This window comes from Trichomycterus rosablanca, chromosome 3 (assembly GCF_030014385.1).
Source record: "Trichomycterus rosablanca isolate fTriRos1 chromosome 3, fTriRos1.hap1, whole genome shotgun sequence".
In the NCBI taxonomy this organism is placed as follows: Eukaryota; Metazoa; Chordata; class Actinopteri; order Siluriformes; family Trichomycteridae; genus Trichomycterus; species Trichomycterus rosablanca.
Genome location: NC_085990.1, coordinates 6642855 through 6657390, shown reverse-complemented (window position 1 = coordinate 6657390; position 14536 = coordinate 6642855). Strand labels below are relative to the sequence as shown.

The following is a 14536-nucleotide window of genomic DNA, read 5'->3' as shown; positions in this document are numbered from 1 at the left end:
AGACTGCAATACATTATCTAACAGTGCAAGTTTTGTGGGACTTGTTAGAAACACAAGGTCATGATATTCCATACAGCAGCCAGTTCCAAACTTTTTATGGACACATCAATCTTGTAAATAACACAATAATGAAGAACATAAGAACAGTTTACGTCACTTTTTAGCTTAAAAGTAATTCAGATGCTTTGTTCTAAGAATGCAAATGCAAATTTGCTTTGTTGGGAATGTAGCTTTCCCACTGTTAAGCAGCTGTTTCTTCTGATGGCTAAGTAGATGCCGTGTGTGGTTTTTGATATCATAAACTTTATTTCAAGGTTTTATTATATCAGTGTCACTGTCACTTTAAAAATGGGGAAAATACACTAGTAATAAACAAATTATAATTGGCTACAGAGATAAGCAGAATGTGCTGGTTACAAACTCATGCCCACCTGCCATGCCGGCTGGGGCACAGAGATGCAGATATCTGACAGTCACAATTTCTTTAATTATATTGTCTCTGTGTCTTATTAGTGTTAATTTGCTGCAACGGGTTTCTATTCCTACTTTCCTGTGTGCTTGTGTTTGAGTTTCAGCCATGCCATCTGCCTTGTCAGGCACTCTATAGACACAGTTGGGTATGTCTAAGGAAGCGAAGGACAAATAGGAAATCACCTTGTTGCCACTGTAACTAACTGAGTTCTGAGTATAGCATGTTCCTCTCTGTGTGTTATGTCTCTATTTATAAGTCTGCCATTGGCTAATAAAAAGAAATATGAATGCCTTTAAGCTATGGGTTCTTGTGCTAGCCTGTGTTCCACCTTAGCCAGCATGGATGTCCTGCATAAAATGGAGGCAAGCAGTGCAATAGAGGGAAAATTGGACAGATTTTTATATCCAGTATGACAATGTAGGCAATTTTAATTTTAGATAGTTCCAGAGAATTATTCTCTTAAAACACCAGCCCGTCTACCAACTTGTTTAGGGAGGTTGGAAGAAAAGAAGTACTGGAGATCCACACAGGCATAAGTAGAACATACAAAACTTTTTACATTGTAAAACCAAACCAGTAAGTGGATTTGCTAGTTTAAATTACCCCTATGTGTAAAATTATGATGTTAATAGTTACAGGTTAATAGTTTATTTTACCAGTTCGCTGGATATAAAAGCTAAATAAATTCATTAACAATTGGTACAATTCGAGTGTGCTTGTATAAACATGGGGGCCTGAAATGACCCTGTCAAGAATGAAAACTGTGCAGGGTGGGAGCAGATAAAATAAACCAATTAGGGAGCTCAAATTCTTACTAGTGCCCCGGGCTGTACATCAGATGTGGTTTACAGGTGCTGTAAATGTATAAAGCAGTACCTTCCTACCATAAAAGAAAAGGATTTTAAAGACAAGGAAAAGGATGTACCTCTTTTTGATAACCTAATTGTATAAAATATTGGTATGCAGATCACAGTTAAGCTTGCTCTGTTATTTCTCTTCAGTCTAAAAGCTACACGACCCAAAAGTTCATACTGTAATACATATGTGCAAAATATTTTCATGTCTATGAATGTATTATTTTAAATGATTTCATAAATACATGACATACAATTAATGTCAGGTGAACATAAAAATTTTGTGAACACAAAAAATAGTTGGACTACCTCCATATTCATATGCTGCATATTCAAATAAACTATTAAATGTTTAACTTGACATTCAAATTCTGACTAAACAGATTTTGCATGATTTTATATTTAAGCCCTTGTGTGATGTGTGATTTTGCTAACTAGAGCAGCTTTAAAATAGTTTAATTATAGAAAAAAATCTAAATCCCTTTAAAATAGGTTTCTAAATTCTGGGGTCATTTGACATAAGAACGAATAGCTTTTATTTTGATTTGCCTCGACATGTTCCCCTTGTGCTGCATTTTTTGTCAGAAGCTCTGGTTTCGTCTTATCTTCTATCAAAATAGCAGAGGGTGGTTTTTGTGTGAATGTGTGAATTATGATGGATTGATGCCCTGGGTGGATTCCTGCCCTGCATCAGGTGATTCTGGGAGGGTTTCAGACCCAAAGTTTATTTATTGATTTTTCTCCTAATTCATGTCAAATTTTGGGGGATTTGGAGGGGCAATGTATGTCCCCTGTTATTCGAATTACAAGCCTATACATAACTTAAAATAACATTAAAAATGATATATGGGTGGCTAAACTGGGGTAGTTGCAGCCTAGTGGTTAAGGTACTGGTCTAGTAACCAAAAGGTTGCTGGTTTAAGCCCCACCACTGCCAGGTCACCACTGTTGGGCCCTTGAGCCATGCCCTTCACGCTACACAATTTTTGCCCTGATTTTCGCTCGCCGACTGGTCGGTGCTAGATTTGTCGGCTTGGGAGCAACTCAGCGTTTGAAACTCATCTCTCAATCGCTATGTGTGAACTGCTCAACAACTCGATCCGAGCGGTTTGCCGAGCACTCGCTGAGCGCTCAGAGACCGAAGAAAGATATCTAGCTTGTCAAATATCTGGATCTGAGTTGCCCAACTGGCAATGAGTGCTATGTCGAACAGCCAATGAGAATGCAACATATGGTGTGGGGGAAACGCAAGGGAGAAGTTGTAAAAAGGTGGGACAGGGGCATAATATAGTTTATATCAGAATACATCAGAAGTTTTACAGTATTTCTGACCTGATCGTTCTCTACAAAACATAACACCAATGTTGCATTGCAAAAAATATTAATTAACCTCCAACTCACTATACAGAACAATCCATGCCGTTCATGTAGCCAAATCCACTCAGATTCATTTCTTTTTCTCCTTGATTTTACGCTGCACATCAGCGCACAAACTTTGATCGCTCGCTACTTGTTGACGTGCATTTTTGAAGGTGGTATTATTAAACCTTTCTTCACTTTTTGGATTTGTTTTCATGAGAAAACGTAGTTTGGGAGACCAGAGTAGCTCGTCTGCGATTCCAGTTGGTGATGGATGGTATCGTGTGTAAAAAGCTGTACAACCAGCTGAAGTGCTTTGATGTATTGTTTACAAATCAAATCTCGGTGAACTTACCATTCTACCTTGGCACTCTTGGTGAAATTACATGTTTAAACTCTTAAATTAAACCGTTATTTATCAATAAGCTCTGGGTCAGTGAGTTCTCTGTGCTGTATGTGAAGCCTCTTCAGGGCGCAGAAGACGCGGTGAGCGCGCATGGGAAGCGAGCGCGTGTTGGGAAGGAGGCTGTTCGGGGAGGGCGAAACGCTCCCAGCTGACGTTCTCATTGGCTGTTCGGTTTGATGGGCGTGGCTGCCTCCAGAAAGGTGTGCGTTCATGCAGTTAAAGGAGAGGATAAGAGGACTGATCTCTCATCTTCATCAAACACTGCATACAAGAATTAAACTGCAAGTTAAGGCTGAAGCGGAGAAAAAGATTTTTTACTGAAAACAGGCACCTGATCCTGAAGCGCATCATTAAAAAAGAGCTGATTATAACAAGTACAGATAGAGAAAGTTTATTAGACAGAGCAGCATGGACCGCAAAATTCCCGACTTCTCTGGTACCTGGAAAATGAAGAGTTCAGAAAACTTTGAGGAGCTTCTGAAAGCGCTGGGTAAGTCAATATTAGTATTCCATGCACTCTGCATTTACTTTTTCACAGCTAAAATTTTTTCTTGCATTCCATTTCTCTGTCTTTTGCTCTCATTCCCTTTCCTCCTGTCATTCTGTTGTTTTTTCTCTTTGTCCCAATCTATCCCACTGCCCCCCACCCGCAAAGGTAGGGGGTCTTTATCATTCATAAACACCTCACTTACAACGTGAATAGAACCCTGACTTTCTCACTTCCAGTTTTCCACATTCAAAACTGCTGAATCAAAATTTACTTTTGCATGGCTGTGATATGAGGATGTGAATAAAGTTGCACTGTGACTGTGTAATTGTATAGAAGTCTGTTAATTTAGACTGGATTCAGATTTGTGCACATTTTACTAAGCATTTGCATTAAGATAAGATGAGACTTTATTGATCCCCTTAGGGAAATTAACTTGTTACAGCAGTAGGAAGACAGGAAAAACAGAAAGAAATACAACTAAGTTAAAATATTGCACACACAGTGTGTAGTTGTTTACTCAAAAATATATCAAAAAATAATATATACATTAGAAATATGCAAAATATATTACGTATTGCACTTATTGTAATAAATAACATATTGCACTTCTTATTACACCATGAACATGTAAGTATAGGTATGAGTGACATATTACATATTATTATTGTTATAAATTCAGATTCAACAAAAATGGCACGTTTGCAAATTTAACTTTAAAAATGTTCACAGGCTGTCAGTTCAGTTAAAATACTTTACATTTAAATCAAATACATTATTTTTCTTATTTTAAATCAATAAGAGTTGTTTTCTATCAGTGTACTCTTAGCATTTCTTTCCCAGTTCAAGCTTTTTGGTAAAGGAGACCATTTCTAAATGCAAGTAGACTGCCAGTCACTGCTGCTAAAAAGCATCCCATCATGTTTTACAGTGTGGATGATATTACTTGGCATTGTAAGGATTACACCACACATGCCATGTTTCACTTGTCTTTCACCATACCACAAGACTGTTTGCTATTTCGTATGAAAGGCTTTTTTTATTGAAAGCATCCCACTTTGCAGATTTCCATGTGGGCTCTTTGTGTTACACCATGGTTGAACCTTGATTATCTCCTTCAGTTGCAGCCTTTGATATTGGGTCACTCACTCAAAGTGACGGTGGGTCTCCCAGGGTCTCCATTCTAACCAATTCTCCTTCAGGTTATTTGAAAGGGTGGTCTGTCTAGGGGTGGTTGTAGCCTAGCAGTTAAGGTACTGGGCTAGTAATCCAAATGTCGCTGGTTCAAGCCCCACCACTGCCGGGTTGTCACTGTTGGGCCCTTGAGCAAGGCCCTTAACCCTCAATTGCTTAGATAATATACTGTCACAGTAATGTAAGTCTGCTAAATGCCGAAAATGTAAATGTATTAGGCAGTTTGGCTGGCTTTTCATATTTTGTTTATGCTTTCTAATGATAGACTAACCTAAGAATCCTTTATTACCTTTATAATGGTATTGCATTCTTCTTCAGAACTCTGCACAAAACAAACAAAACTCAATCTAGCAGTAACGTTTAGTGAAGCCTTGTTGGCTTGATATGTGTATGTGTGTATGAATAACAGTGCCTCAAAACAGATTACTCACATGGTCTTTGACCCAACTTCATTAAACTCTTGTTAAATGGCACCATTGTTCTCACCAGACAAACAGAATGAGTTATTTTGTGTGTGTCATCATAGCCAAGCTCTAACATGCTTTGACTGGCATTCCAATTACACAAGGGCACCAAGCCGGTGCCCCACAAGCACCACTTTTTACCCGAGGCTATGCAGTAAGTGCTGAGGGGCTCCAGGGGGTCTAAAGAAAGGAAGGAAGCCAGACACCACATAGAAAGAAGATGAAGAGAGAATAAAAAATGTGTATGAGTTAGGTGTGAAACATAATAAAAGCAGCATGACAAAACAGGAGTACAAACCAGAGCTAGACACACAAAATATGCATGATAAATGCCCTTATAAAAATAAGGGTCAGGAAACCTATGTGAGGAATGTCTATGATTAACGAGCTGACCAAATGACTGATTGAGGGATGCCCTATGTGGATTGTGGTTAGCACTCATGTTTCATTCTTTCCTTCATTCTGACACACTTCTTTCAATACAACATTAAAAGAAGCCTAGCGTGTTCATTTTCATCAAAGTGCTACACAGATGAAGCCAAACTGTCGCCACTCTTTCTGACCCCCCTTTTCTTCTTTCCTCCTTGCCGTTGATCTTTGCTTTATTCCCAAACACTTCCTCTGACCCTTGAACTGTGACACTGACACTAACCCTGACTGCCACCATGTGTGGTCATTCTTTGCCAGTTCATTACTGGGTTGTGGGACGCAAGACATGCTTAGGTTTGCCAGCCCTTCGGGATCACCCGAAAACTAATTATCCTTTTCCTCTTTGAACTGAATAAAATGACTTGCTGAAGATAATTTCAAAGATGAAATGATTTTAAAGAGTAAAACGTGGATTGATGTAGTGAAATCAGATACAACCACAACACTTTACAAACTGATATGTGCATTACTGGCTGTCTGGCTAGTGGTGCATTGTGTGTATACTCTTATATACGCTTATATATTTTTATTGTATATATTTTATATATATCAAAAGGGTAGAGGAAAGTCAAATGGGTGTAAGGTGGGTAGATCTGGATAGGGCAGCTTTGCTTTATAAGAAATTAAACCTATATAGTTGCTTAGGATGTTCTCATAGTCAAAAATTATTCCTATTCTTTCAGTCACAAGTGGCACAGAAATATCCAAAAAATTTACCACACTGAGTTGGTAACCCTGGACATGCCCAGCTTACTATTGTTTTAACAGTCGATAAGGACGACTGCTTAAAAAGGGTGGAGTTCAATCCCATTTTTGATCTGTTCTTCACCTCATTAAACATACGTAATGGTTTTACTATGTTCTCTCCAGCATTTCTCAGACTGCCTTTCTACTGATAAACGATGCAACTGAGTTTAGTCAAGATTTTCCACTAATAGATACAGAAACCATTGTTTTTGTTTTGTATTAATTTACAGGAGGCCTCCCTTGTAGAAGGACGAGTGTACCCAAAGCATACTAGCACAGTACAGCATAACATAAGTCAAGCATTCAGGCCTGTACCATTCTCTTGATGCATGCTACACATGTTCATGTGCCAATGCTTTGTCCAGTAACTTGTTTAGTTGTAGTTGTTAGTTTCGCTGGGGGCAAATGTCCAAACGTGTGATGTCCCCTAACTAACAAGCTCGTCTATATGTTCTTTTGCCTTTCCGCTTTGGGCTGTGGAATTTATTTGGTTGAATTAGTCATCATTTTCCCCCCTTTTTGTTTGTGGCTCTTTAGACTCAGCATTGTTCTAACTTGTTTGAGTATCTTGCAATTGGGTTCATATCTTACAACACTGCTGATGCAGAGGTGTTCCTTTGTGTGTGCACCAAAACCACAGCTTCTAGTTAACAAACCCATTTGTGTTACAGGAAAAGCTTTGTGGGACAGATGTTGTTGCACTTTCAGCCATTTGTCACTGTTAGAAGTGTTTTGGGTGTGCGTGTGAGTGTCTTGGTGCATGTATAAGGGTAGAAAATTATACGGGCCACCCCTTGTGGCAAAGACAGCCATCAACTGTCACTTTATTTTCATGTCTCCGTTTGTGTGTGTGTGTGTGTGTTAGTGTGTGTTGTGGAGTTTTAAGTTTTGGTTTCCTCTGTGTGTGTGTGTCTGCGTGGTGTGTGTATATACAGTGTATCACAAAAGTGAGTACACCCCTCACATTTCTGCAGATATTTAAGTATATCTTTTCATGGGACAACACTGACAAAATGACACTTTGACACAATGAAAAGTAGTCTGTGTGCAGCTTATATAACAGTGTAAATTTATTCTTCCCTCAAAATAACTCAATATACAGCCATTAATGTCTAAACCACCGGCAACAAAAGTGAGTACACCCCTTAGTGAAAGTTCCTGAAGTGTCAATATTTTGTGTGGCCACCATTATTTCCCAGAACTGCCTTAACTCTCCTGGGCATGGAGTTTACCAGAGCTTCACAGGTTGCCACTGGAATGCTTTTCCACTCCTCCATGACGACATCACGGAGCTGGCGGATATTCGAGACTTTGCGCTCCTCCACCTTCCGCTTGAGGATGCCCCAAAGATGTTCTATTGGGTTTAGGTCTGGAGACATGCTTGGCCAGTCCATCACCTTTACCCTCAGCCTCTTCAATAAAGCAGTGGTCGTCTTAGAGGTGTGTTTGGGGTCATTATCATGCTGGATCACTGCCCTGCGACCCAGTTTCCGGAGGGAGGGGATCATGCTCTGCTTCAGTATTTCACAGTACATATTGGAGTTCATGTGTCCCTCAATGAAATGTAACTCCCCAACACCTGCTGCACTCATGCAGCCCCAGACCATGGCATTCCCACCACCATGCTTGACTGTAGGCATGACACACTTATCTTTGTACTCCTCACCTGATTGCCGCCACACATGCTTGAGACCATCTGAACCAAACAAATTAATCTTGGTCTCATCAGACCATAGGACATGGTTCCAGTAATCCATGTCCTTTGTTGACATGTCTTCAGCAAACTGTTTGCGGGCTTTCTTGTGTAGAGACTTCAGAAGAGGCTTCCTTCTGGGGTGACAGCCATGCAGACCAATTTGATGTAGTGTGCGGCGTATGGTCTGAGCACTGACAGGCTGACCCCCCACCTTTTCAATCTCTGCAGCAATGCTGACAGCACTCCTGCGCCTATCTTTCAAAGACAGCAGTTGGATGTGACGCTGAGCACATGCACTCAGCTTCTTTGGACGACCAACGCGAGGTCTGTTCTGAGTGGACCCTGCTCTTTTAAAACGCTGGATGATCTTGGCCACTGTGCTGCAGCTCAGTTTCAGGGTGTTGGCAATCTTCTTGTAGCCTTGGCCATCTTCATGTAGCACAACAATTCGTCTTTTAAGATCCTCAGAGAGTTCTTTGCCATGAGGTGCCATGTTGGAACTTTCAGTGACCAGTATGAGAGAGTGTGAGAGCTGTACTACTAAATTGAACACACCTGCTCCCTATGCACACCTGAGACCTAGTAACACTAACAAATCACATGACATTTTGGAGGGAAAATGACAAGCAGTGCTCAATTTGGACATTTAGGGGTGTAGTCTCTTAGGGGTGTACTCACTTTTGTTGCCGGTGGTTTAGACATTAATGGCTGTATATTGAGTTATTTTGAGGGAAGAATAAATTTACACTGTTATATAAGCTGCACACAGACTACTTTTCATTGTGTCAAAGTGTCATTTTGTCAGTGTTGTCCCATGAAAAGATATACTTAAATATCTGCAGAAATGTGAGGGGTGTACTCACTTTTGTGATACACTGTATACCCTTGGTGACAGGTGGGAATGTGTGTTAGGGGAAGAGTGTGAAATACACACATACACACACAGACACTAGCTTCTTATTCTAGCAGTGTTATCCTTCCTTTTAACCTCATTTTCCTTGTCTGTCTTTCTTAATGTGTTTATCAGTTTGTCTGGAAAGAATTTGATCCTTATTATTTACTTATTTCACAGTTTAAACTTCCTGTCCACAAACAGGTTTGACAGATGTGTGCATTCCGGGGACGCTTACGATAACTTACCCTTTCCCATATTTCACACAGAGGCAATATAATAATAATAATAATGTTTTAATTCTAGAGCATCTTTCCTTTCATGCTTAAGGTTCCTGTACAAGACAGATAAATACATAGGAAGTAAAGACTTGTGCAAGCTCTGAGGTGTCGAAGTCATAAGTTCCAGAGTTTTGATGCACTGGCACTGGAATGTCTGGCACCAACAGTGGATGATTTAGTAAGAGGGACAGTAAGAAGGCCTGTGTCCAAAGATCTCAATAAACTGGTTGGTGTGTATGGGACTAAAATTTCAGAGAAGATAGAGAGGGCAAATCTAGTTCTTTATAAACTCTAATGTATCCAGTGCAACAAATGAGTCTAATGTTTCCAAGCCAGAGCACATGTTCCTGTTCCTTATTTACAAGAAAGAAGGAATGTTCTTAGTCTTAGTTAATACATATATTCTCAATCTAGTTCTTTTTGCAGGTTTCTATTTCATTACATGTCAGATCAGTCAGAGACATTTAGTTAAAGTGGGTTCTGTGGATATTTAGCTTCCCCTGTTTACACAGTCCTCACACTTTTTCTGTGGGAATTCCTTAGGTGTGCATGACTGAGAGCACTCTCGGTCTGAACTGATTTCCATGTTGACAGTCTGTCTGTGTGTGCATTTGTTCTCAGGTGTAAACGTGATGCTTCGTAAGATTGCTGTAGCAGCGGCGTCAAAGCCGTCGGTGGAGATCACACAGGACGGCGAGACGCTGTCAATCAAGACCTCCACCTCGGTTAGGACCACCCATGTTACTTTTAAAGTCGGAAAGGAGTTTAACGAGACCACCGTGGACGGACGGCCCTGCACGGTACGCTCACAATCACAAAGTCATACTGGATTTAATTATTGACACTGGCTCTACATGAATTGATGCATTTAACAGTAACAAATATAATTGCATTAATCAAACACAAACATACACACGTACATATTTTATTTATACTAATACATTTTTAATTTTTAACTAATACATGATTTATATCTTTTTATCTTTTAACATCAGGTCTAGAATTTTATTGTTGATCATTTACATTTGGAGTAGGACGGCATGAGATGAATATAAAACTTATGGATTGTTTATTCATGGTTGTTTATATTTAATTTGTTTAAACCACAAAAAGTGATTCTGTGGAAAAGGCAGAGTTACTGTATATGCAAATTGATTTACATTTACATTTTCAGCATTTAGCAGACGCTTTTTATCCAAAGCGACTTACACAATGAGCTGAACACGATGAGCAATTAAGGGTTAAGGGCCTTGCTCAGGGACCCAACAGTGGCAACTTGGTGGTGGTGGGGCTTGAACCGGCAACCTTCTGTTTACTAGTCCAGTACCTTAACCACTGAGCTATCACTGGCTATCACTGATTTAGTATATTCAACTGATTATATTTTTTTAGTGCATGAACAGCAGAATAAACATTAAAATATCTTAAGTTTAACCACAGCCCCGGTCTCCATTGCTGCATTGAGATCCTGTTTGCTTTTGCAAGCACTTTTCACACTTAAAACTCATCGCATTACCAGATGAATTTTCCAACTTGGCATCATTCACATGTACAGACTTCACATGGTAATTAGCCAGCTTAAACTCTTTCACACATTTGCCATAAAAGACACACACACACACACACACACACAATGAGATGTATAACAAATCCCTCACAATGGGTTTGGTAAAATTTACATTTCAAAGACTTTATTACCTGTGACTTCTCTCTCCTTAACATCGCATTTGCAAAGTGATTTGCAAGTGATTGGCTCATAAATCACAAGCCAATGAAGCCATATAATTGAATGAATATTGACATCTTCAATTCTAAATAACTTAATTTACAGATATTGCTTAAGCTCACACAGTTTGAAGATGATGTACATTGTTTCCAGTGATGCATTAGCCTTATGTTCACAAACAGACCCTGCTGGAAATACAGCATTATTGTTTCCAGAAGTAACCAGTGAGTACAATGAGCTTCCTGAAAATATAAAATAGGATTCCTAATTAATAATATACACACACAACCCTGTAAAAGACATAAATCAGTCTAATTTCATTTTCATGTTTTACCTGGTCAGGATCGTAGTGGGTCCACTTTCCCTATAATCACTGTATACTGTATACGTCTCAGTAACACACCCCGGACAGGTTGCCAATCCATCGCATGACCTTGGCCACCACTCCCTCTTATCCCAGACATAGCCAATTTGTATGTAGTTGCTGCACTGGCTGGTAAAACAGCTGGGGATTTGAACCCTGGATCTCAGTCTAATTTTAACAAAATTAAGTAATTTAGTATAATTCAAAAAAGGTGCAATGGGATCCAAGAAAGTGCATGTATGTTACATGGTGGGGGTCTCTGTATGAAAGTGTGTGAGGAAGAACATTTAAAAATTAATGTTGTGTCATAAACTACTAGGCCCACAGTTTATAATTAAAAAAACATTCTCTGGGAATTTAACAATGTTTCTGTTCTTTTCCATGGCTTTAAGATTTTTTTTATCTATCATCTTTTGACTTTTTTTTAAATCAGTTTTGTTCTTTTCACATTTCCAAGTATTTCTCAGAACCAGGTCTTATTTTGCCACACACACACACACACACACACACACACACACACACACACACAGTCTACAGTTGTGCTTCACTTGTCGTGTCCAAGCTAAACATTTTACAATGCTAACAATGACCAGATGAAAAATGAATTCTGACTATTCCCTTCCCTCTTCCCCTCCTTTACACTATGGGAGTTCACTGAGTTGTTTCAAATGTTGTTTTTATTCTCAACCTCTTATTAAACTGTTGTTCACAGAGCTTTCCTTGCTGGGAGACAGACAGTAAAATTAGCTGTGAGCAGTGTCTGCTGAAGGGAGATGGCCCAAAGACGTCATGGACCAGGGAGTTGACCAATGACGGTGAACTGATCTTGGTAATATTTCCAGATGTTCTTATTCTTCTATTTTTTTTTATCTACAATGTTACCACTAATCCTGCATTTACCCTAGTGACAGGCAACCATTAGTTTCCATTGCTCAGCTGTTAAAGTGGGTGATGCACAATAACATTCCTCCCAAGGACCTGGGTTTGAAGCTCACCCTAAGTAAAAGTCACTTTCTGAATGAAGATTTGTATTTTCTCTTCCTATCTGTGTGGGTTTTCTTCTGTGTTCTCTATGTCCATCAGATGCATCCCACGCCGTAACACACTGTTGCTTAAAAAACTCAAATACTATATCCCACTCATTTTTTGATCTGTAAACTGGCAGAATAGCACGCCAAGTGCTTTGGCACCACAAACAATTGACTTTTCTATTTACACCCACGTTTTAGCCCTGTTTTGGGGGATTTTGCTCTCAGTACTCAGGTTTCCTCTTACATTTCATTTGCTACTTCAAATTGCTCCCAGATTTAAGTGAACAGGTTTGTTTTTTGATGATGAAAAACACATGATAAACATGATGACAAGACAAATATTAGGAATGTATTAGTGATAGGGAATAATCATTCAGTGACCTGTACCGTAACTTCTTCTAAACATTGGACCATGCTCACACACATGACAACAGTAGCGGATCATTAATCTGAACAGAGGTTGACACATATATAATGTATGTTTTACATTACATTACAATACATATTACAATTGATTCTGAGGTTTTTTTTCTGTTTTTGCGTTTTACAGACGATGACTGCGGATGACGTGGTGTGCACAAGAGTTTATGTTAGAGAGTGAAAGTTAAAGAAATGTCATCTTTCTTTGCATCCTGTCTTCCTGCCTTCCTGACGTGCCCTGTAAAGACTGAGTCTTCCTGACAGAAACCAGGATATGCACATTTAATATTATAACATGATAATATTAACCAAATCATCTATGACTACATGTTCACTAAAATATTAGCTTTGATAGTATTTCTAGCTGACCAAATGGATGCAGGCAAAATAAGATTCTATCACTGAGATCCCAAGTGATGTTACTTTTTATGTTATTCCAATTTGAAGGCTGTGTTTGAGGACAAGAGGTCGATGGTCAGTCCAGTATTTTTTCAGGTCTTTGGCAATCAAGTTAGTTTGGTTTTGCATATTATCTTGTCCAGTTTGAGTACCACATGTATTAAACCCAGAGTCAACCTGCAGCATTTTGTTCCAGCACTGATATGACAGATATGCACTCTGGGAGTTTAGGACTATGTCTGTATCTAGATTTGTAACCAGTTTCATTTACACTTGTAATCAAACGCATTTACAGTTAACCAAATAGCATAAAATATACATGTATAATATTTGACCTCTGCTTTTTTTTGCATGACATATAACATTTTTCTACATGTTGATTTTGTGATATAATAGACTGAAAGTTTGGTTACAATTAATCTAATAATATGACTAATATTAATTAATCAATTGGATTTACATGTTTTATATGTACAGTATAATCCCTTTATAAACACAATCCAGATACTCAAGACACATGATACAACCAAGTGTAGAGATCTATGTGTGTTACCTGAAGGTTGGAACTGGGGAAGACTTGTCATCTTTGACATTATATGTTAACGAGTGCAACATTTCAACAAAACTATTCTTTGTACTCATATATACACTACTTGACACACTAAACACAAGCCCTCCAGAGCACTTTTACAGTTGGGGTAACTTCAGTTTGTACTTGGGTGCAACCTTAGGTATTCTAACCAGTAAACCGGCCAGTCTGCCTGGCTGTCAGTCTGATGAACCGGTTAAAATAATGAAATCAACAAGTGTTGATTGCATAATTTCAACCAATTTGATGAAGTCAACTTATCATGTCATGACAGGATTGTGTAAACATGAGTGACTTTTGGCAGGGTGTAGGTGCTGCATGACATCTGTAGGTCTTTTAACTATTTCAGATTGCTGTTTTGAATAACATTCTTTGAATAACATTTTGTACTCGACATCACTTTATTTTGTCTTTTAGGATTTTGTATATACTTCACTAAAATCTTATACTCATATGCTTTTGTGTATTTTTTACAGATTAATGCATTCTATATACGCTTGGCAATAAAGTGTTTCAGCATATTTGTGTCTTCAAGTTTAATTTTGTTATGATAAGGCAGTTCTTTTGTCATTTTTAATGGTTTACTTAGAGTAAAATTCTAGTAAGCTGCTTTACAATTTCTAGTCGATTTTTAGAGCATTAAAAACAAAGAACCTTTATTTTTTTCACAAATTATTTTTTACATTTATGGAATTTAGCAGGTGCCTTTGTCTAAAGCGACTTACA

At 38.7% G+C, this 14536-nt stretch overlaps 1 protein-coding gene across 1 annotated transcript; it reads left to right on the top strand.

Annotated features, from left to right (window-relative positions):
- The first annotated feature begins 3364 nt into the window (after window positions 1-3364).
- Window positions 3365-14331, top strand: crabp2a (cellular retinoic acid binding protein 2, a). The gene is made up of 4 exons (XM_062991779.1): window positions 3365-3581; window positions 9903-10081; window positions 12084-12200; window positions 12953-14331. Exons 1-4 carry the CDS (start codon window positions 3500-3502, stop codon window positions 13001-13003), a joined length of 429 nt encoding a protein of 142 aa, XP_062847849.1. The 5' UTR covers window positions 3365-3499; the 3' UTR covers window positions 13004-14331.
- Window positions 14332-14536: the final 205 nt, after the last annotated feature.